The sequence below is a fragment of the Pseudochaenichthys georgianus genome, chromosome 3, assembly GCF_902827115.2.
Source record: "Pseudochaenichthys georgianus chromosome 3, fPseGeo1.2, whole genome shotgun sequence".
Lineage (NCBI taxonomy): Eukaryota > Metazoa > Chordata > Actinopteri > Perciformes > Channichthyidae > Pseudochaenichthys > Pseudochaenichthys georgianus.
In genome coordinates this window covers 34,328,785-34,353,079 of record NC_047505.1, presented here as the reverse complement: position 1 = coordinate 34,353,079, position 24,295 = coordinate 34,328,785, and the positions used below count along the sequence as shown (strand labels likewise).

The 24,295-nt window shown below is 39.5% G+C and overlaps 1 protein-coding gene across 2 annotated transcripts in view; it reads right to left on the bottom strand.

The window, feature by feature from the left end:
• Positions 1–24,295, bottom strand: part of syt7b (synaptotagmin VIIb) — a 155,889-nt gene that overhangs the window by 63,892 nt on the left and 67,702 nt on the right. For both annotated transcript variants that reach the window (XM_034110736.2, XM_034110742.2), the window contains exon 2: positions 10,482–10,585. In XM_034110736.2, coding sequence (XP_033966627.1) covers positions 10,482–10,585 — 104 coding nt within the window. The remainder of the gene's footprint in view (positions 1–10,481; positions 10,586–24,295) is intronic.

Genomic DNA, 24,295 nt, shown 5'->3' with positions numbered 1-24,295 from the left:
ACAATGCCGTGGCCACGATAGTAAAACTAAAACACACCGAACAAGATATAGATAACTTTACAGATAGTATTCTCCCCAAAGCAGACAATACCAAACTCTGAACCTGAGGAACAGGGTCATTTGAAAGAGGAAATAGGAAGCATGTAAATTGTATTCATTGCTTTTGCAGTCTGGTATACAGCCTATTTGACTCACTCTGTGCACAGTGTTACCACATAACGGATAGTGCTTTCAGCAGAGCAATATACACTAGTTACAGTTATTGAGCTTTACGTTTTATTGAACTCTACATTTATTCTACTCTTGAGGGTGATAACACCGAGCTCTCTTCAGCTGAGTCACAGAGACCCTCTACTCTTACATAATATGTTCCATTGTAACCTCAGCCAGGCAACAAGGACATAAAGAGCACACATGCCGTTAAAGCTACTAAATAGAGTGGTGCAGGGATGATGTATTTTTGTAGGCCGACGCGGAAATAAGCTGCGCATGGGTTCCCTCGACAAAAAAGCAATGTGATTTCTCCATATGATTTTGGAATATTGTAAAAAATAAGATCTGTGGAAAACGAACCTGTTTGATAAATGCAAGTCTTGTTCAGCCGGATAACATCCACATGTCTACCCTAATCTTTTTATCATAAATCTAATCGCCAGAAGCAAAATGTTAACGTTATGCTATAAACGAACTACAGCAGGGTCGCACGACTTCAACGTCACGCCAACGATCAATATTCAAAAATACACATTCAAATTGTACAAGTTGAAGTGTTTGTTTTAACAGTTTGCAAGAGCGCAGGTACTTGCTTTCAAGCAGAACAAGGGAAAACAAACTTAGAGGGAGTGTTTACGTGTTCGGCGTAATGACGTACAACGGCCTCGACAACTTCTGTAGTCCTATTCAGCCACTCGGTAACAACCATCATTTTTCAGACACGTAAACTCTTCAGAAATCACCAGTGGGGTCACTGCTGATGTATTTAATGTCGTAGAACAAAACGTGATCCGTCTCTTACACTTGTGTCAACCACAGACCTTATTTACAGCTATTTTCCCAAATCTATGGAGAAATCCCATTGGCTCTGAGACGAGGGAACCGGTAGTGGTAAAATGCTAACTCACTTCCGGGTTTTAGGACTTGTTCCTGCACCACTCTATTGAAAAGACAGTTCATTTTCTCAAAGTGTTAATTTAAGTTTTAATCATATTCTAGGAAACCTCACTTTGGACTTGATAATGTTTAGAGAGCTCAGCAACATTACCATCTGTTGCTGCAGATAATTATCATCAACTTGACAGAGTTTTAATCTAATCCCATATGCCATATTTTGACAAAATATGCAGTACTTTTAATGACTCCTCCATATTAGTTATTAAGAAAATTGCAAAATAGTCAAGGACTGTTCCGAGTATGCGCCTGGAAGACAAACTACAGTATAGGAACGTTTTAATGAGTTTTACACTATTTTAAAGTCTTGCAGAAGAGAAACAATTGTTGTTGTATTTCTGTTCATCAATCTAACCCCTTTACTCTTCCTGAAAATGGATGTCAACACACTCTACAGAAGCAGCTACAAATAAGATCTTGCAAACAGCTCAAAAGAAGGACAGTAGAAGGCATTATGATGACATGAAGAAGAAGAAGAAGAAGAAGAAGAAGAAGAAGAAGAAGAAGAAGAAGAAGAAGAAGAAGAAGAAGAAGAAGAAGAAGAAGAAGAAGAAGAAGAAGAAGAAGAAGAAGAAGAAGAAGAAGAAAGAAAGAAAGACTGTTTTTTTATTAATGATCTTATACAAGGTTCCTGTGCTGCTGTCTGCTACCAGTATCTGCTGGTGTGTACACGACACAGGTGGCCATTTTATAGTGCTTTATCCCCTTCTTTTTTTTTTTTCACAAAACAGCGTTTACCTTTTCTTGTGATGTCGGGGGTTTAGCCCCTGGAACACTAAGGCTGCAACACTAATGCTCTGTGGTGCGCAGTGACATCTTCTACAGTATATCTGTTTCATGTCACATGCTGTAACTGCTTAATATTCACACGTACGGGCTATTTTTAGTCCTCAGTTCACCATGTCTTGGGACTGCAGGAAGCTGGAGAGACCATTACAGGGAGAATATGCTTGTTTAAAGCCCCAGCTGAGCGGCCACTGGGTTCAAACTGAGGTGACACGGGGTGTTGTGTGATGGCTCTAACCTATGCAGCCATGTGGGAGACAACAGTAAGTCTCAAAACAAGGACACTGACATCATCATTTGCTAAACTGGATTTCTGCTCCTTACATTATTTATGTTAGTGGAAAATATTCACAGACCTGACGCTGTGTTCAGATTTGCTAATGAAAAAGAATAAAACCAATCACGGTCACTTCATTATGACACCTTATAGAATTAAGAGTGTAAACCATGTTATATAAATGAGATCTTTACAGGTGCCTTGACCAAACCAAAAAGACATAATAAAGACATAAGACATAATCTGTTTAAAATGCTCTGGGTGGAATCAGGTGTAGTTTATAGTTTTTGAACACCTTAACAGATAAAACAGGTCAATAGTCAGAGTTGTGCCCCATGACAAAGATTTTTTCCCAATAGAGACAATCGTGCTAATTTACATGGCGTATATCCGACAAGCGATATTTGCTTCTTTGCTTCAAAATAGGCTTTGTTCACATTTTCCATTTTCGTTTAATTCTGATCAACCACCTCTGTTGTTAAGGTTTGTTAAGGTTTAAACTAAAACTAAAAAGGGTTATCATTAATTTCACCAACAGGAACACATACAGACAGAAGTTTGATTTAGGCGTTTCATTTAACTACAATTGGTGAGTTTTTTTCGGACGAGCCCCTTTGTGCTTGTTCCCGACTTCATTTTCAGCTCCTGCCCTTCTAATTTAAAAAAGACTTGCATTCCTGAAAATGGAAAACAAATGTGTATTTCTGATGCTGATGTTTATTCGTTACGTGACTGACTTTCTTATGAGAATTTGATGGAGGATTTCTTTGTATTTTGTAGTTTGGAAATGTTTTGCTCAATTTTAAACACGATGATGAATTCAATACTAAATAGGATTGTAAGCATCCTGGAGGCTTTCAGACACAGCAGCACGCTGAATGTTTATCTGAATGCAGCTTTCAGTGTCCAACACACAGCAGCCTCTTTATTATTCTACTGTATCTCTCTATAATGCATCCACGATACACTCTATTATTTATCATGTCACATCTCGTGTGTCCAGCTTGGCACAAACATTTTCAAAAAGAGAGAGAAGCTTTAGGCCTGACTTAATCTGTACCTATACTCCACCACTACACTGTAAACAAACACATACAGGACAACAACAATATTAGATTCAGGGACTCGGGAGAAGGTAGATTTCTAGCAGTGAAGAATATGCTATCGAGTGCAGCTCATCTATCATTAAACAGAATCATAATATCTTGAGGGAGGCTGGAGAGGAGAGTGTGGAGAAGTTACAATGAGGAGCGAGTGTGGGTGGATATGAGAAACAGAAAGGAAGATACAGGGAATAAGCAGGAGTAAGACGACGGAGCAGAAGGGCAAGTGAGAGAACATTAAGAGGTTATAGGTTAGAGCAGATTTGAACAGCGCAGAATAAGAGGATGCCATAGGAACTTAAAGATGCCATATGACATGTACTGGAGTTGTAACAGGGTCAGAGCGGTGTGGTTCTGTTGTCATCATATTTATCTCACACCTGGATTTTCAACAGCGACCAGCATCCCCTTCTCCTCCTGCCCTCCTGTCTGTTTGCCTTTCTGGCTCTGCTCTCCCTTCCGTCCTCTTCCCACTCTCCTCCCAATTCCACACCCATGAAACAACCAATGGCATGAGACCAGTTCCAGACAGCTTCATCTCTGCTTGAGCGAGCGCTTTCATATGAATCTTTTTCTTTTTTTGACCGGAAACATACTATTCATATTGATGTGATTCATCAGAGGAATACTTTAACTAACACACACAAAACATGACTGAAGTCTATCTCCAAGAAATGATGTTAACCATGTTGATGTTCATTGATTCACATTCAGGAGCTTCCACGCACCGACACAGATATCTGATATAAAAGTTTATTACTCACAAAGATAAAACATAGTCTTAAAGGTATGGTAGGTAATTCACTTCAGAAACACTTTTTGTCATATTCCATGGAATGCTCTTAACATCCCGATAGCAATGAATATATTAAATGCTTTGACAATAAATACATAAAAAAAATGTCATCTGTGGAAGCCATGGCGCTGTAAAAAGCACGACCAATCATCTGAACCGGCCCGGCTAAAATAACTGGATGGCCTACCTGCCTGTCAGCCTTCCATCTCGTGCACAAACTTATCTCATGCCCTCATTGGTCATGTGCGCGTTCGTGTAGTGTTGGAGGAGGGGCTCTGTAAGGAAGTCTGAAGGAAGGGGCAGATTTTTTTCGGCTGCGTACTTTCAAATTCTAACGCACTCCAGCTGGTTTCTCCATTCTTACCTACCCTACCTTTAATACGTGTTACTGCTGTTGTTGGGGAACAGAGGAGTCAGAGTCACACTCTCACATTCTCCGAGGGCCCCCGTAGTGTGATAATACATTTGATCCCACTGTTGGGACAGAATAAGATGCAAATCAGAACAAATCAAGCAATATGAAAACTGCCAGCTCAGGCTAAGGTTGGGAAATCGTCATGAACATTTCTTTACTATTTTACAGGCTAAACGAATCAAGAAAATAATCGTGCAGGGCAAAAATTATCATTAATTCCTCATTACCGACCTTTTGATATTCTCACTTCTAGCATTGGGCTTCTTTTTGTTACCTGTTGGTGTATATTTTATTCAAGCTTTAGGGGTGCAAGACACAAAACAAACAAAAAACATAATAATAAATATGCAAGAGGAAAAAAAAGATAAGGGCACAAAGGAAAGACTAAAGTGGCAGCGGAGAGAGGATAGGGACGACCGTAGAAAACGAAAACATGTGACATTCGGACAAGGACATAGAGATAAAGTGACAAAAGGACCAATCCAAACCAGACTATTCGGTATACAAGGAGGAGGGTGACACAAAAACAAAGATGGAGACATAGATAACATGAAGGCAAACAAAGATAAGAAATGGGCTTGATAGAGGTTCAGGAGGATCTGTTACTTCAAAGCAATGAAAGCTATTTAGATTATAAGTAGCACTTAACATACTCTTTAGGTCTAGCAGCATGAATGTTAGTTAGACTTGAATATTAGGTCATTTAAGCTTTTCCGGTTTCTTTTGAAAAGCCCCGTTAATTCTCAGCCTATGTATGTTGAGCCTCTGCTGTGCTGCGGCGACTCTTCAAACCCAGAGACAGACAGAGATGAGAGAACGGGACCAAAGGGAGGCGAGCGGGAACAGAGCAGGACCAAGTGTGGGAAATGTCAACAGATCAAAATGTATAGGAGAAATTACAGCTGCTCCAGCAGCAGCCAATAGCTCAGAGTGATGCTCATTAGCATATGAATCATTATCATGGTGCTTGAGGCTGGAGGCAAGCAGCCATGATGCACAAAGCTCAGAGCGCACAAAGCCATGTTTACAGAGAGCACTAAGGTCTCTGAACATGTTTGCTGTCATGGCCAAACATGAAGCATTTCCTGCGCTTCTTTGTCACAGAACAAAGAAAGCAAAACACTTTTTAACAATAACACATGGCACACTGTAGATATTCAATTCAAGGTCACAGTGTCATCAAAAGAAAACCTGACTGCCCACACAACTGCGGTTCATATTCAATGAAATAGTTTTCAGAAATATGTTCCACTATAAATTGTAAGGTGGAGGAAGAAGGCTTTCATGAGAGCCATTATTTCTAATCTCATTAGGCTGGGTATCGAACCGTAATACGTTTTGTATACACAACTGCAATGTTTATGTGTTACACTGAGCATCGAAACCTTCAAAGTACCGAAGCTGAAATTGAATTTTTCATAACTGTTTGATCTAACAGATCCGGATTGAAATCACGTGTTTTCAACACATTTATATTATTATAAGAGAAACCAGACGGTTGTTCTTCGGTCAAAAGGAAGACGTTTATAAAGTTCACGTCAACTTTCTGAGACTTTAGAGTCAGAGAGGACAAGTTTAACTGGACGATAAATCAAGAAACATTAAGGAGTTTATTTTATATATGATGTGGCTACCTCCCCTGCTATTCTACCTGGTCGGCTACCTGGTGCTGGGGATCTCCGGGACCGGTGTCGCTCCCGACGCTGAACACCCACAAGACACACCTGCGCTTGATGTGTGGCCTACCCCAGGCACCATGGCTTCCCCGGATTTAGGAAGAGTTGTTGCCATGATGACAACCCCGCTGCTCGCGGAGGACCTTCTCTCATGGACGTCTCATCTACCCGGGGTTCTGCCGCGAGGACTACGCTGTCTATGGGCCCAGGGAAATGGGAGACTTTCCCCCTATGCAGCGCGCACTTGCGACGGCAAGCCGACCAGCCCAGCGAGGAGGACCTGGCTTCTAATTCTCCTACTCCTGATGTCGGGTAACGTGAAACCGAATCCAGGCCCAGAACTGTCTCAGCTGCAAACACCAGAGGAGTTTAGAACGAAAGACGGATTACGTCTTTTTCACCTTAATGTTCGCAGCATGATTAATAAAATGGACTCCATCAGAATATGGGCCGATTCGACTGACTCTGATATCATTGTCCTTTCTGAGACGTGGCTCAAAAAGTCGATTACAAATTATATGATAAATATAAAAGATTACAATGTCTTTAGAACAGACCGTGTGGGAAAAGGGGGCGGGGTTGCGATTTATGTTAAAAACCATTTAGACTGCACCTGCATCGAATCCCTAACAAAACCAAAATGCTTTGAACTCTCTGTAATTAAACTATTGCTCCCAAGTGGTTCAGACATTATAGTGATCGGATGCTACCGCCCGCCCGCTGCCTCAAGCGAAGCCACGAATATACTCTCCAATCTTCTCCATAACTGGACTAAATCCGAGATGGTTTTACTCGGAGACCTAAACTGGGACTGGCAAACGGATTTACAAAACTCTTTCAAGGACACTTGTGACTCTCTCTGTTTGGTGCAACTAGTTAACTCGCCAACTCGGTTAAACCAAAAAGATTTAGAGAAGTCCACTTTGATTGATGTTATTCTTACAAACGCACCTCAGCGTTTCTCCGCAGTAGGCACGTTTTGTAATGATATAAGCGACCACTGCGCAATTGCTTGTGTGAGAACCTGTAAGATCCCTAAAGGAAAGCCACGTTTCATTCACAAGAGGCGATTCAAACATTTCGATGAGCAGGCGTTTCTACATGATGTTTTTAATAGTGATTTACACATTGTTTCACTTATGACCGATGTTGAGTTAGCATGGAATTATTTTAAATCCACCTTCTTGGCTATATGTGACAAGCATGCTCCTTTTAGGACATCTAGGATAAGCGGTAAAGACAACCCCTGGTTTAATGATTCTATATCCTCTCTCATTCGACAGAGAGACACTGCCTGGGCTAAAGCAAAGAAATCGAATATTCCATTAGATTGGAATCTGTATAGGACATTAAGAAACAAATGCACTAAGCTGATTAAAAACTCTAAATGTGCCTACTATCTTAATGCAATACATGACAATTTGAATAACCCTGCAAAGTTTTAATAGACAGCTTTAATAATCATTTTATTTCTGCTGGCTCAATCTTTGATTCTAGCAACTCAGGGATGATCGCTGCAGAAGGAGAGCCAGGTCCTCCGCCACTTGACCCTGATCAACTGTTCACCTTTGCCCCCATCTTGACCTCTCAGGTTCACAAAGCTTTAATGAGCCTAGATGTAAAGAAATCTTCAGGCCCAGACAAGATAGAGCCGTTCTTCTTCAAAGTTGCAGCAGGTCTGATTGCAGAACCCATAACCTCTATTCTGAATCTCAGTCTTTATGCTGGTGAATTACCTAGCTCATGGAAGTCGGCCATGGTTCTCCCCTTGTTAAAGGGCGGAGACCCCTCTGACCTAAATAATTATCGCCCTATTTCCAGACTGTCTGTAATGGCCAAAGTCTTTGAATCTCTTGTAAACGAACAACTGAAAAAGTTTCTAACTGACCATAATATTCTTAGCGAGTCTCAGTCCGGCTTCAGATCAGGCCATAGTACTACTTCAGCGGCTATGCTAGTCTCAAATGACATCATTGAAGCACTAGACAAGAAAAAACACTGTGCAGCATTGTTTGTTGATCTGTCTAAAGCTTTTGATTCTGTGGATCATGCATTGCTACTGCAGAGGCTTGGCTGCATATGTCTTGGCAAAATGGCTTTGAGCTGGTTTAAAAACTATCTATCTGAAAGAACTCAGTGTGTCTCAGTAGAAGATTATACCTCAGCTGCTCTTACTATAAACAAAGGTGTTCCACAAGGCTCTATTTTGGCCCCTGTCTTATTCTCCATCTTTATAAATGAACTAGGAAATGGGATAAACCCAGCACGGTTTCATTTATACGCCGATGATACAGTTGTTTATACAGTGGCTTCCTCTTTAACTCAGGCTATAGAGCTTCTACAGGATGCTTTTAATACACTGCAACACTCCTTGCTAAGGCTAAGACTGGTCCTTAATGCAAAAAAGACCAAGTACATGACCTTCTCTCGCTCTCGAGCTAATACAGCTGTCCCTCCGATTCTTACACTGGAAGGGACATGCCTTGACAAAGTAGCATCCTACAAATATCTGGGCATATGGATTGATGAAAAGATGGCCTTTGATGTTCATATTGGGAACCTACTGAGAAAACTTAGACCTAAACTGGGCTTTTTCTTTCGTTTAAGGAAATGTTTCCCGTCTGAAGCCAGGAAGAGAATTGTGCAGAGTTCCTTTCTGTCTGTATTAGACTATGGCGATGTGATCTATATGCATGCTTCTTCCTCCCTGCTTAAAAAGCTGGACTCTGCGTACCATACTGCTATACGTTTTGTAACGGGTGCAGGCTCTCGCACCCACCACTGCACTTTGTATCAGTCCTTAGGATGGTCCTCTCTGTACCAAAGAAGACAATCACACATGTTGATTTTTATCCTTAAGTCATTGCTAGGTAAGCTGCCCTTATATATCTCCAGACTTCTGTCATTTTATACTTGCTTTTTTAATACTAGACGAGCAGCAAATGGGATGCTTTTAAATGTTCCTTTGATGCAGTCAGAGCTTGGTAAAGCTGCATTCTCCCACTATGCTCCCTTTTTATGGAATACGCTGCAAGTAAAACTTTGTCTAGAGGCACTTCCTACTGTAAATGCTTTTAAAGGTATGCTACGATTAGCCCTTCATGAAACATGTAACTGTTTTACCTGATGCTATTGCTGATGTGATTATGCTTCTTGCCACTGCACAAATGGCCTTCTGTATTTATATTTGAATTGTATGTTTTTTTTGTTTAATGCCTTTGTTTTATGTTGAAACTTGTTGTGTGCCGTGTTGGTCAGGACTCCCTGGAAGAAGAGATCTTGTATCTCAATGGGACATTCCTGGATAAATAAAGGATAAATAAAAAATATTTGGGAAAAGTTTTAAATATAACATACAGACCATCTGGATACATGCAGAACCCCATTTTGTAAAGCCTAAGTGAGCTCAAAAATCTATTAATTAAAAAACATCTGCATAATGGGTTGAGCTTGTTTATAACTAGTTAGAGTCAATCAAAAAATATTGTTATTATTTTGTAAAAACGATTCAATAAAACAAAAGAATAAGAATTTTGTGTTAACATGAAAAAAGCTAGGCTAAAAATGATTCATTAAAATTCACTCTGCTCTTCATTGCAGCTGTGTTGTATGAAATACTTCTGTTCCTGTCCATCACAGTCAAAACAGATACAAGCTTGTGTTAGGGATTAAGTGTTGTCTTTACTCCTAAGTGTCAAAGAATAATTCTCCTTACTCCTAAGATATTTGACCTTTCGGCCTGTTGACGTTTTACGACGAAGCCAAATTCTGTTATCTGTCTTAGGGAATGGGAACTGTCAGCTATTGCTGACATTATGAGTTTTGTGACCGGTCAACTCTCGGTCACAAGAGCCATAAAGTCAAATAAGTAATTCAGTGCCTCCAGGTGGTCACGTACACCTTCCCCCCCAAATATGGGTTGACTCTGAGTGAAGCTAATTAAGAGGTCTGCCAAGGGAGAAGGGATTCAGAATTGACATGGCAACCCACCTGAGCAGTCAGAACTTTCTGCTGCTGTGACTTGTGATATGAATTCTCCGGCCGATGCTTGTAATAAACTGCCAGTGTTTGACATCAGAACTCCTGCTCGTCCTGTGTCTCCTTCATGAGTCGGTGACTCCCACTGCATTGCTACACAGAAGTTTCCTCCACAGCTTGGTCATGCAAAATTCCCAGGGCCTTGGCTCATTTGAATAACTTTCTAAAAACATTTCAAATAAATGTCAATATTTAGAAGTGAATAATGAGCAGTGTAACTTACCAGTTTCCTTTGACACCAGGTGCAGACGCCACATAGAGCCACCAGCCAAACGGCACATACTACAGATGCAACAGACACCAGGAACACACTGAGAGACACCGAGCCTGAGGGAGAGAGACACAGAGAGGAGGGTATTAGTGCATTTACTATAACACTTGCCCTGTTGGGTCTCCTGAGATTCAAAGTCGATGTTGGAGTATAAATACGGAGTGTGAGAAAACGCCCCGTTTCAGTGGAGAACGTACTGTATAATCATAACCATGCATTGTAATGTGGCTTCCTTCCCCTCTCCATTCATTCTTGTCATTTGGCATCTGTCATCAGTAAGACACAAAGATAAATGTAACGGGAGTGGGAGGGAAGTGACATGGAGGCACTGAAACTGCTTCATGCTCATGTTCCCTGCATGTATCAATAGGAGATGCGCACATGTCAGGAAGAGATAATATCATGGGGCCAGAAGCCATGCAATTACTAGCTTCCGTTTTCTCTCTTCTATCTTGTAAATCCTTCAGCAACTCTGTTCGCGTCTTGACAGATGAAAACTTCTTCCACAGCCTTCTATTCCTCATCTCTAAGTCTTTCAATTACCGCCTCTCAACAATGTTGTTCATTCAGTTTCAGCCGCCTTGTCTGCCAAGTCATTCAAAATGCAAAAGCACGCTGGCAAAACACTATCTGCAAACATTGAGCTCATAACTCTGCTACATCCTTTTTCTCAACACTACAGGAGATCTTTTCTCTAAGCCTCTTTCTACGTGAAACATTTATCCCACTGCTGATTCTTTCCTTATCCCTTCATTGCACTTTCCATCTTTGCCTGAGCATGTAAAACATTTATACGTTTCTTTCCGTGCCAACATCAGAGGAAGTGGATTAGCTAAGCAAATTTAATCATCCTGATCCACCTTCTTTCTACACATTTTATAAGCTTCCTTTCTACGTCTCTTTCAGCTGCATTATGCACCTTTTCAACAAAGTGTGTCTGTTATTATTTAGTAACATTAGTATTCCTACAAGTCATCACTAATAACAAAAAAATTGTCACTAAACCTTTCTAAAAGCTCAGGGGGCTTTTTCAAGTTTCACCAATGCAAGCATACCAATTATCACAGGGCATTATTGAGTTGGGTTAAAACAGTGTTCACTTGGAGGCTCTCTGGTTTGTCGCATGGCTGCCCATCTCTCTTTTTTCCATACTTTTATTTCTACCTACTTTAAACGTATTGATTACTTTCAGTATTAAGGGATTCAATGCCCAACAAAGCTTGAGGGAAAAATCAGTGCCAACTTCGGTTTAGTTCTTTAGTTTAAAAAAAAGAAAAGGGAAAAAAAGGATATCAGAAGGTTACTTGAATAAAAGTTTCAAATGAACTGCCTGAGGCACATGGCATTGAATAAATATACTTGGAGGGCTGTATAGAAATTGATTTTGTTGTTGTTGTTCACAAAGATAATTAACCGCAAGGCTGCCTGGTACAACCTTATATTGAATCTGTCCTTGTATGTCTCCAACATGCTCATCCAGCTTACATTTATGCAAGGTTTTTATCCTTGCATTTAGCCGTTTGAATTCCTCCACTTATTAAAGTGTCAGCTCCTCTTTACCAACAAGCCTCAAATTAAATTATATTTGCCCGTTAAATCAGGTATCTATTTTTAAATGGTGAGTTATTAGACATGGCAGAATATGGTGTTGGCTTGATTATAGGGTTCAATTTGTTCTCGCTCTGAGCCTTTCAGTCTGACAGCAGACAAAGTGTTGTGGTAACATCACTTTCAAAAGCGTTGTAATGCTTTACAGATAAGTGTTCTCAATCTCACGGGTGTTTCCTTGACAATTTGGAGCAACACAGAGAAAAAACTGAAAGTAATATATGTTGAAACACAGCTAAAGATGCTGAAATACACACTGCAGCTGGAGAGAACAAAAACAGGAGGAAAGAACAATGACTTTCCAGCACCTGAGCTTTTAAAGTACTTTTAAAATGTTATTAGAAACATTACATAACTGGGTTTCTATGCGTCTTACTCATATCTGTATTTGTAGTGAACGTATACATAAAATATAGTACAAGCACATTCAGTTCGATGGCAAAGCTCCACACCAAAGCGAAGCAGCAAATGGACACATAAATGTTAACAATTCATGACAGAGCATGGAGCTCAGTGAACCAAAATGACCTCTGTGTCGAGCAACTGCTCCTCCACTTTAAAGAGAGCCAGCTGAGGTGGTTCGGCCACCTGGGACGAACCCCTCTCTTTGGAGTTACAGTGGCCTCCACTGCTTGCAGGGTGGCCACGGGACAGGCTGGAGATCTGGCTGCAGGAAGCTGCTCCTCCACTAGCCCAGCTGGGTTGGAACTGGATAAGATGTAATCTAGATCAATCAAGCAGCTGATGGCTGACATTAGATGTCACTCATCAGCCTCATCACTGTTGCTTCAGTTTAGCTGCAGTGGGCTTTGATTTGTTGGTGGTTTTAGATTCTACTTCAGTGATCATGAATTAAAATGTTCATGAAGATACTGATGTTTTTTCCAAAGATTGTATCGGAATTTACATAATAACTTAGTTAGTTATTGTGTTTAGTATAAACACAAATACATATTACATACACAACAACAAGCACTCAAGGTCCACTTCATAGTTTTTGACACAACTTTCAGCCAAATCACATTTGCTCAGCTGTCATTGAGATTGATATTCAAAAGGCCCCTATAGGATTTCATCCACAGCTTGTCTCAAACATGTTGGTTTAAAGTTCCCACTATATGGCTCTATTGATTCTGAATTATAACGTGTCTGCTCTGACATCTGTGATGAAACTTGTCTTGATAACAAAATAATGATAATAATAATAATAATAACATTAATAAAGAGTAGTTGACATGCTCTACTGCTGTTAGGATGTAATGTCAGCTCGCGAAAGGTTAAATAAATGAGGATTCAATTACCTCCAGATTCAGCACCCACTGTGCTGTGTTTGGTATCACACTGGGCACCTCCCATGGCTCCCAGTGTAAACAAGAGACTCTTCAGTACTGCTTCATTCACTCAAATTTCTCCCTCTCTCGTACTTGTTCACTCTCAGTTATGTACTTTACAGTAACCGCACGAAGTCTAAGATCATTAAGTTAATAATCCCTAAACGTAATGCATACACACATATTTATATTTAATTACAGGAAGTAGTGTGCCATCTCTATATTTTCATATTAATTAAGTTATTCTTGTCGACCACCTTCCTACTTGCAGACTCTTTGCCAACATGCCATTGCTTTCCCTTGTGGTAATTATATAATTTATAAGACAATTGATTAGAACTTTTCATTAGAAAAATAACCTTAAAAACTGTTTCTCTCTTTCTTTCTCTCTACTTGCAGCACTCTCTCTCCCCCACAGTCACAGCATAGTCTTCAAAATTATTCAGCTTTTCACAACAAATGATTGAACACTGAATTCCTAATGAAGGTATTCACTAGGAGTTTATTTTAAACTGAGATTGGTAATGTGTATTTCTCTTTCTCAACATAATGATGGGTGACTGATGAAAAGCCAACTGAGAAATCATTGTTATAGACTTTTACGTTAAAGTGTACTGAAGTTTTTACTAGCTTCACTGCAGTTTGATATTTTGAGTAGTTGTTTGAACTCAGCTGAGATCAGATTGTTTACCTTTTCTCAGTCGCCAGATGTGGCACAAAAATATCACTCTTCTGTGTGGCGTTGTTAGGTGTAACAAGATTATTGGGGAACGACTTGATTGGCAAACGCAATACTAGCTAATGTCACATGATGCGGTATTTCGCATTTTCCTCGTAGTTAAAGGTGATACGAATTGGACTGAGAACGTCAGCCCTGTTTGTTTGTGCATTGTATCAGTTTGGGTTATTATTGTTACCTCTGTCGAGCAAACACAGTTTCATGGCGTTATCTTGTTGCTTCCTGTTTGTAGTCCTCTTCTATGACAAGCTATGGTTAGCATAGCGTTAGCCATGTTGTTCCTGGAGTGTCACTCCGCCTTACATCTGATAACTTTTTATCAGCGGTTTAAGTTTTCTTCGAAATACAAACTTGAGTTTTCGAAGATAATTCACAGTTTATGGCGACTACATTAACTGTCTCCTTGAGGAAAAGCACAGACTGCCAACTAACGAAATAAGATGACACTGTGCTGTGGCAACAGGCAATTAGCCGCATGTGCCATCCACTTTGGGCATGCGCATTATTGTTCTCCCACACTGAAGGCAGAGCATAGCGCTTTGCCTTTTGTATCCCATTACAGTTAAAACAGATGTCATCAGATTACTGGTACATCAAAATGGGGATTACTTGTAGGATTACTATGTCACAAAGAAAGAATTGAGCATTTCATGTTTTATGTAAAAGAAGCAGATTTTGTTTCTGTTTGTAAGCTCTAATGTTCTTGTACAGGTAATAAAGTAACGTGTTATAGCAGAAAGTTTAATACAGCGTATTTCTGGTATATTCCTTTTAATGATGTCACCTGATAGATGTGTGTTAAACTTGAATATTCCTAAAATGATGTCCCATTTTAAGTAGAAGTAGATTAGCGCAAATGGTCTTTTCTTCCACTTTTGTGTTATAATCAAAAGGTGTTTTTTTGGCTATTTGTGAGTAGGTAAGGTACAGTACAACCTGTGATTTCTGCCTTGAGTAAAATGATTACCCGTTGATAAGTATTTTTCAGAAATTCATTTTGGGCTTTCAAGGGCGGAACTATAGGTTATCTGTAAGAGTTTTTTGTATGATCTGGAAACTTAAATTAATAAAAGGAGAAAATATTATGTCAATTCTTGGACCTTCTCAAATATAACTATACTTTAATTACATTTTCCAGATATTAGAAGAGGCCATGAGATGATGTGTGTTATTGAGTCACACAGTTAGAGAGACAATGGTCCTTCTGAATTATCAATAGATGTATTCATGTTAAGTGAGCTGACTTCGAGGTTAGAGGAAGTTCAGAGAAGGCCTTAGGATATAAGAACAGTTAACCTTTGTTAGTTAACTAATCCTATGCATGTCATGAGACGATGACGTTTAAACATATACAAGTGTAGCTTTCAGAGAGAAAAACATGTGACATTTGTGTGATAGGCTGCATGATAAAATGTGTGTGTGATCCCAGCTATACATTGGTCATCTGTTAACATCTCCTTGTAAGAAGATGGGGTGGAGTCAACAAACTGACTCATTGCCTATGGTCCCGCCCAGAAGTGAAACCGGCCAATGGAGAACTACCAGCTCACGGTCTAGGGCTCGCCCAGAAGTGAAATCGTCAATAACAAATAGCTTGGGAGGAGTACCCAACACAACTCCTCCCCACTTGTGTGTATAAATATTATGATATTCTCATGCTCGGCGATCTTTTTCTAACTGACTGTCGTGGTACGTATATGACACGGTGGTAGGAATTGAGCCCGTAGTACTCTGTATTTTGTACTATTGCAGAGTGCTCTGTATTGCGTATTGTTGCTTTTACCATTAAAACAGATTATTGTTTAACCTTTATTCTGGTGCTTTGAGTTCCTTCTTTTATAATTTGACCAGCTCATCAGTCATCAAGGGACGCGCGGAGCAGAGGTGAACCTTCCACCATCGCCATTGGGTGGTGCTCCAACAGTAACAGTTTTAACAGAATACATTTGTTGTAACCCTGTCATGTTAAACCTTTAACTGTGAAAAGTGGCTGCACAACCATCCTACAGAGCGACAGTGTGCCAAAGACTGTAGTTCAAGTTGAAAAACATGATTGCTCTGATCTATTTGTAAACCAACCCTCCCAAACGTTTTGGTTGCCATGCTATCCTGTGTGCTGGTGTGTGCAGGGGAAGCAAGCTGTGGGTAGTGGATCCAACAGACTGAACAAACTGATCCACAGGGTCAGTGCTGGTGTGGGGGGCTGGACTTTCTGAAGGCCCTGTCGGAGAGGAGGGTGTTGTCCAGGGTACAGATCATCTTAGACAATGTCTCCCACCCACTCCATGTCATGCTGGTCAGGCACATGAGTTTCATGTGATTTTATCTTTTAATGGAAATTAAAATGGACATTTTCCTTTAACTTGTTATGTTCATTTAATGCTTTTCTAATTTTCTAATTTCCACCCATCTTGACAGTGAAATTAAAACACAATTTAAATTAATATATCCAATTGTAGAATAATGAGAAATAACATGAGCATCTCTGGATTTTGATGTCACACATTTATCCAGAATTATTTTAATTTCTTAATTACTCAGTAGTACTAAAGAAAACCGTTGTTATGCTGCCAGCAGGTGGGGCTGATGTACAATTCTTATTCATCACACTGTGTTAGAGGTCCCATGTCATGGCCATTTCTACTGATCATAATTCCATTGTTGAGGTCTACTAGATTTATATCGTGCAATTTTCCAAACTCACATTGGTTTCTCATACAGCATCTAATAGTATGTGTATTCACTCTCTGTCCTACATGGCTTGTTGGAGCTCCTGCCCCCCCCCCCTGCCTGTGAGCCCACTGTGCTCTGATTGGTCAGCTCGCCCACTCTGTTCTGATGAGACCACCACCGTTACAGCAGAACATCAGCGATTATGTGTTACAATGGTAACAACCAGAAAATGTCACCAGTAAGGACAAACAGATGAGAATGCTGCGTGGGGTCTGGTGCCGTGTTGGCGGGACATTGTGCGGCTCGCTGCTGCGAGGAGCGGACAGTGTGAGCTGGGTTCATTTCCTGCTTGCTGCGTGGGGTCGGCGTGACAGTGAGACATCGCGAATGGACGCGGGAAGGGGGGGGTGCTGAGGGGGGTGCAGCACCCCCATCTACGAGGCTCCACTCGTAGATCTACGAGGCTCCACGCCATTAGCATCTTCCATCTGGCTTATTTACTTTCCAAAGAAACACCTGTGAGGCTAACTTCTTTATGTTTAGGCTTTGTGGCTTAGTGGTTACCAGCTCATCCAGTAGAGATGTTGTACTTCCTTGAACATAAACCACAATGTAAAAATCCATCTGACATCATCATGAACAAATATTTCTAGCAAAGACCTTACAAAGAATGATCTCCAATTTAAAGAGGTGCACTGCCCCTCAGAGCCATGGAGGCAAAACCACACTGATTTCCCAAATAAAACTCTAATCCAAACCACTTTCTATGCTGGTATTGATTAAATGCAAAATGTATGAAGTAAATATTAACACCTTTATATTCCAAGAGTCATGCAAATTAACTTTCTGAATCAGATTGTATTTATGAAACCAGAAAAAGACAACAGGGATGAGAGCTCCCTCTTGCTCTATCTGAGAAAAAGTCTAGAAAATAAGGTTTTCTTTTAAATGTCAAACTATTTTTAAAAACTTACTGGTTTGATATTGCCTTTTTTGCATATCCAAGAAGTTAAATTGCTGAGTATGTACTGATAGGAAGGGTGGCCAAAATGAAGTTGTAAAACACTTTAAGGAGAGGCTCTAGCAGGCTCACCTTCTCTCTCAAACACTTCCCACTCGGTCCTTCCTAATTCAGTTCATGCTCTCTTCTCTTGTGGGCACGAGCATCTCTCTCTGTTGAATGTGGCCCTTGCTCTCCCTGCATCTCCTCTCTCCCACCTGCTGTGCTTATCTGTTTGTGTTCTGTTCAATCAACCCCTGGTGTTAGCGACTGGCACGACACAGAGAATAAGCACTATTAGTCACCAGAGACCTCCAGAGGAGCATCTCACACTGTAGGTCGGAACAACATGGAGAGAGCCGCCACCACGGGAGCTGACCCTTGACTGGCACAACAGACGCACTGCCAGCAGGGTGCGACCAGTGGGAGGAACATAGGCTTCCAATTATAGACCAAACCAAAGGGGAATGAAGAAAAGAGAAAAGGCTTGACTCTTTTTAAAAGACCACTATTTCAAAGCTCAGCGTGGCTTCAAGAGTATTTTTTGTACTGCTCGTTGCATGAATCAAAACACTAAGATTAAACGGTTGATTCTGAAAATTGCATTGGTAACTCCCCATGAAGTATCAATGGAAAAGAGTGAAATAGAGGGAAGAAGCTGTGAGAAGTTTGGCAGGTAGTGAGCACAGCCGGTTCAATCTTGAAAACCCAGCAGGTGTGTGTTTGTCTTACATCTGACTTCCTCCTTGGCTGGAGAAGATTAGTCAGTAAGAATTTATTTGGGCTTTTAATTATATAACACATATGCTCCTTGAGTTGGTTACATTTATTGTTCAACTAGATGCATTTGAATAAACAAATCTATTCTTTGGTTATACATCATTTGACAAGTAATGGAGAAAAAACACTTTTTTAAAAAAACTTTAAAGAAAGGCTAGGTCAGGATAACTGACTCGTCTGATACGGATTGTAAGGCCTCAGGTTGTTATATGATATGCTGCTCAGTCTGGATGAGACATTTTGAAAATGTTCAATGTACAATTCATGTATAGTTTGTGTGACACTTTAAAGTTATTAGTGAGCTTAAAACATTAAAACTGCTGGTGTAGGTAATGGCTAAATGTTGGCCTACTGTGGTTCAAGCACTGTGCGATATTTCTTATTGTATTTTTATATTTAAATAAGCCTGTATGGGACATATGGGGAGCCAAATCAAAATGGCTTAATGACTACCATGTTTTCTGACCAGCTCAGTCCAAAGGAAACTAAGTTGTTCGTCTATTGGGTGACACTCAAGATACCCACATTTATGTCCACAAGCACTGAAAAGGTGAGCTTTTATAGATGACCCAATGTTAAGCTTGTGTTACAACTTTCACTTAAAGCTGGGTCTGGTTTCAGTTTCAGGCAAACTCTTGTGCAGTTTTATTTTGATGTGAAAACAAAGTAGACCAAACACAGAACATTGTGATAATAAATATATAAATGTTCAAGCACACTTTTAAGAACTAAACCTTTTTTTTATCTGGGGATTATGAACTGTCAAGAAGATTTTGTTTCAGTAGTATAGCATTATAATCATATGCACACATATCTGGTAACCATGGCAATATGCATACATGTCAACAAGGTGCTGAGATTTCTGTGTTTCTTCAGAAAGAGGTTTTAAAACAAAGGTCTGCCACTCTGCCAATATTTGAGCTAAATATTTGAAAAATGGTATCCACTCGTAATATTACAGTTTAAAATAAAAGTGGAAAATCCACAGTCCTCGTTTTGAGCAAATATGTATTCAACGGTTTATGTGGAGGTAATATGAGGTTAACCTGTCTGAGTTAATGACATCCAGTGGGTATCTTCTTAAGTCTTTTTAGTATAGAGTTTCCTATTTGTGTTTCGCTGTTGAGCTGCAGCGAACAAATAGTAATTAAAAGGATAACAATTGTGAAACTTTAGATGGAAAATATAAGTCTTATATCAACTATATATAAATGATATTAAGAATCATATTTTGCGGAGAAAAACACACAATTCTGTCTCCCATCACTTACAATCAAAACTTGTCTCAATGTACACACTGTACTGCATAATACTTTTTCGTGCCAAAGCCTAACCAAACCTTCACCACATTGTTCTGTAAATAGTTACACAACATCAGAAAATGCTTTGATTTTTTGTTGTAGAGGGTATGGGCAAATAAGGCATTTATAAAATGTAATTTGAAGGATTTGCTGATTAAGCTAATTATTATGCTGCCTTATATTTCTTATCAATCAGCATATACACACACACAACAGTACTCAAAGACATTGTAGGTATGAAAATGACAAGGATGCTGGCTGGGAAATCTTTAACTGTGAATAGCAGATGCACAGTTAACCACAGTGCGACAGGGCTAGCAGGTGCCAAAAACTGTAGTTCAAGTTTCATCTATTTGTAAATGTGATATGAGTGAGATGAATCTAACTTCCAAGTATATTGTAAACTACATGTTTAAACCCACCTGCTATTTGTTTTCCCTCTTTCAGTAAAAATAAAATGTCCCTTTCACATCATTCCCTAACGCATGCCAGCTGACTACATTATACTCCTGCCAAACCATCCCTGAGACTGTAACCCTGCAATGTATTCATCTAAACGTCAAAGGCACTCGCTCTGTTGCCTCCTTTTCAACCAAGCCAAGCCCCACAGAGGATGGGCTTCCAATGCACTGGCGTTTTCCCAGTTTAAACAGTATTATCTATTTTCAATAAACAACATGTGAGTCTATCAAGAAAGATGTGTGACTACAGCTGGGATCAAGCTAAGATGGAAACTTTGGGGAAACAAAAACTTGTGTGTTTTGCAGTCGATCACTCGCTACAGTGACTTAAGCTCCATGTGTTGTGTTTCAGGAAATGTGAAGTGCAGCAAGCAGGCTGTTGTTTCCTGTCTCAGAGGGCTGTAACACCACAGACCCATGACAGACTCATAACCTAATACTCTTGACTGGCAGGTGTGTTTATCAAGGCAAGACATCCCAACAGTCTGCAGGCAGAGCCATCAAAGAATGTTTCTAGCTGTGATCTGTTGTCCGTAATGAGGAGGGTCCGGAGGTTTGCTCTGTGCGACAAGGCAGGCTATGGGTGACTGGACACCGCTGAAGAGTCATTATGACTCACAGAGAGATGCTGAAGAGGAGGAGAGAAAGATGGGTTCTTAGCAAGAGGTATAATAACTCTCATAAAGTGTTGGAGGACTGTAGACAGAGTGAAAGTCCATACAGTTGAGTACCATGAGGACATCATGTGGGCCTTAAAACCAATCTTTCATTTCAGAGGGTTTCATTATTATTTACCTATTGATTAAGTTTCATGTGAGATATCATTATATTGCATATGCTGTGATCTGATTATACAGTATGGTCTACCATAAGGCAGTTTATGTCTGATCATAATATATATTTTTCATATGGTTAAAAATCCTATGAAAAAAGATTGATTACAAGTACAAGTGTTGTCTGTGTAGCCAAAGCCTGATATAACTCACTGAGCTATTAAAAACACATCAGTAAACCACACTGTTTCACTGACACGTTACTTAATTACCAAAAATACAGCCGCTGCTGTTAATTTGCACTCAATCCCTCATACACTGTTGAGAATACTCACGACCACCCTCTCTTTTAGGAACTTTGTTATGACTTGCATATTGATTACCTGTTTTTAAACAATTATATGTAACGGGAATGTATGGGTTTGGAGCACGAAGGGCAAGAAAGTAAGAAAATATGAGACTTACAAATGTCAGCGTTCTCCAGAGGCAAGTAGATCATTTTTAGATGTGGTGCTCTTTAGCATGTTCATTATTTTGTTTGGGGCCCAAAATCCCTAAACTCATTCACTTCACTTTCATCAACAGTTGATCATTAAACAATAAGGAGATAATCAATTAACTTTATGCTAAATTATGGGTATCATTTAAAAAAATAAACTCAATTAAATACTGTTTTAAACAACATATTTGAACATTACAAGTGCTGTTAAATCAAGAAAACATTGTCTAAATAACGTTGAACATACAGCCAAAGAGCTTAATATCAGAGAATATAAACTGGTATAAAACCGGTGGTAATGTTCTTTGTTTATTTTATTATAATATTTTCTGGGAGGAAATAATATATTATTAGGCTTAAATGTGAAATTACTCACATAACGTTTTATTTTAGGTGAAGGGCAGCCAGTGTTTTGAACATGAACAGCTCTTCTGATTGAAAAATAAAAACTGATTACATAACCGAGCATCTTATCTAGTATGATGCGCAAATGTTGAGCTGGAATCTGCTCCATTTAAAATAAAAAGATTCATGTTGTGGATTCATAAGATTTAAATAATAACTGCACTATCTCCAATGTGGTGATACAGTATATAAAACCTTGTCCCAATAAATACAAAATCAATTTCATTTTTTATTAATTTCTTTATGTGACAAACCATTTTTTGTCACATCGTTTTTTTATCAAACTTACACCCCTATAACAATCGGTGTAATAGTAAATATCTGCAGTTTTTACACATCATTTCCACAAATTCCTGCTCCTGTTTGGTCAGTCTGAACTTGTGGCAAACAGGCTGCATAAATGTTTCTGCAGCGGTTCATGAATCTCGTCTCGGCTGCAGTTGTGGTTTGTGTGAGTTTAATTCCCTGTTGCACTTTTGCCTGACGGAGACACTTCCTTCAGCTTCTCCAACACTGAAGACGCAAACTTAAGCGGGCATGTTGCAACATACGTGGCTAGCCTGAGCTTGAGCCTGTAACATGTGTTGTAGGAAAGAAGTCCCTTGAGCCCTTTTCACAGATGCATGTTTCACACTGAAATCTTACGGAACGTTTCGGTGCTTTTCGAGAGTTGGAGCAGCACATGATTTACAAGAGAAAATTATCAATTGGTCTCATTGCTTAAAGCCCGGAGCAGTTTCAAGAATAGCTGCTAACTTCTGTAACTGATTTAAACCTGCAATAATTGATTTTCATTTCTGGGCAGCGGTTACAATTTGTGAAAACTAGCATTTAAGTTCTACAGGTAGTTGATATTAAGGAACTCTTCTGCAAACAGTTTCTATTTACAATTATTTTCTTTATTTGGGCTGTAAGAGCTTTTTCATTGAATACAACTGCCTGCTGCAGCAGAAAGTGACACGATGGCCCCCTGAACCCGCAGTAAAGTTGTCAGCCAGACTCACTATAAAGCTCTACAAAATCGAAGGGGGGAATGGAGCTGTAGGTTCAGGTGATTATTGTCCATACTACAAGCGACCTCCTTTCACATTTTCTGTTTCAATTATTGCTGTTTCATGAACAACTCCCAAGAACAGTTCAAAACACTCTTGCAAGTTGGTGTAATTCATAAAACCTTTTAGCATTAAGCGTTGCCCCCCTAATTTAAATCGGATGCAATTGATCTCAGGTTGTGAAAAACATATGTATTAATAAAAGAGCAAGCCCAAAATTGCCAAAGTTTTCTGTTTTGAGTAAAAAATCTCCGGGTGCAACTTCATAACATTTACTCTGATTCAGAGGCACAGAAATGCATTTCTGAACACATATCCTGCCGACCAAAGGAAAAGATACTCTTCTTTTTAATATCAGCGTAAACAAATCTGTGATATTACCATACTGCAAAATATATATTTGTGTTTAACATAGCCAGTAAATGTCAAAGCTCTATTGGGACACATTTCAATGTGTGACTTCCAACAATTCTTTAGTATAAAACAGTCTGGATTTTTTAAATTAATTTCATTATAGTTGGATATTGTAACTTCACCCTGAAAAAGAGGAGGCAGGATAAGATTTTACATTAAGGTCCATATTAGCAGTTTTTTCTCTATTTGTTCTGCATCCAATTCACACACGTATAGTCTCTTGCTGTATCCTCAAAAGCTGTATCCTTTGATGTTACATTTCCAGGTGAAATATGTAAGACTGATATGGCCTATCCCAAGAAAATAAGCTATTTGATCAGTGGCGACTGGTTATTAGGGGCAGGTGGGGCACAGCAATATTAATGCTTGATAACTGAATTCAGTGAATTCAGGAAATATATTTAGAATTCAGTGCTCCAAATGTGTGAAACATTCATATTTCTACCACATTTCTTAGCACAATTTTAGAATGTTTACAGTGTACAACTTGACTTGTACATTGACTTCTTATTTGGTTGACACGTGTTATTCCAGAAGGCAATATGGGACATTTTCATTAAATTAAAGCATATCAGTAAACTGAGTCTGGCCCGGTCTGGCCCCATGATATGATGCTCATTTTAATTTTGGCCCCCAGTGAAATTGAGTTCCTCACATGAACGTTAAGGGTTAATGTTAAGTAGAGTAAATATTAAAAGGCTATTAAAGGCTTTGAAATGGTGAAACATTA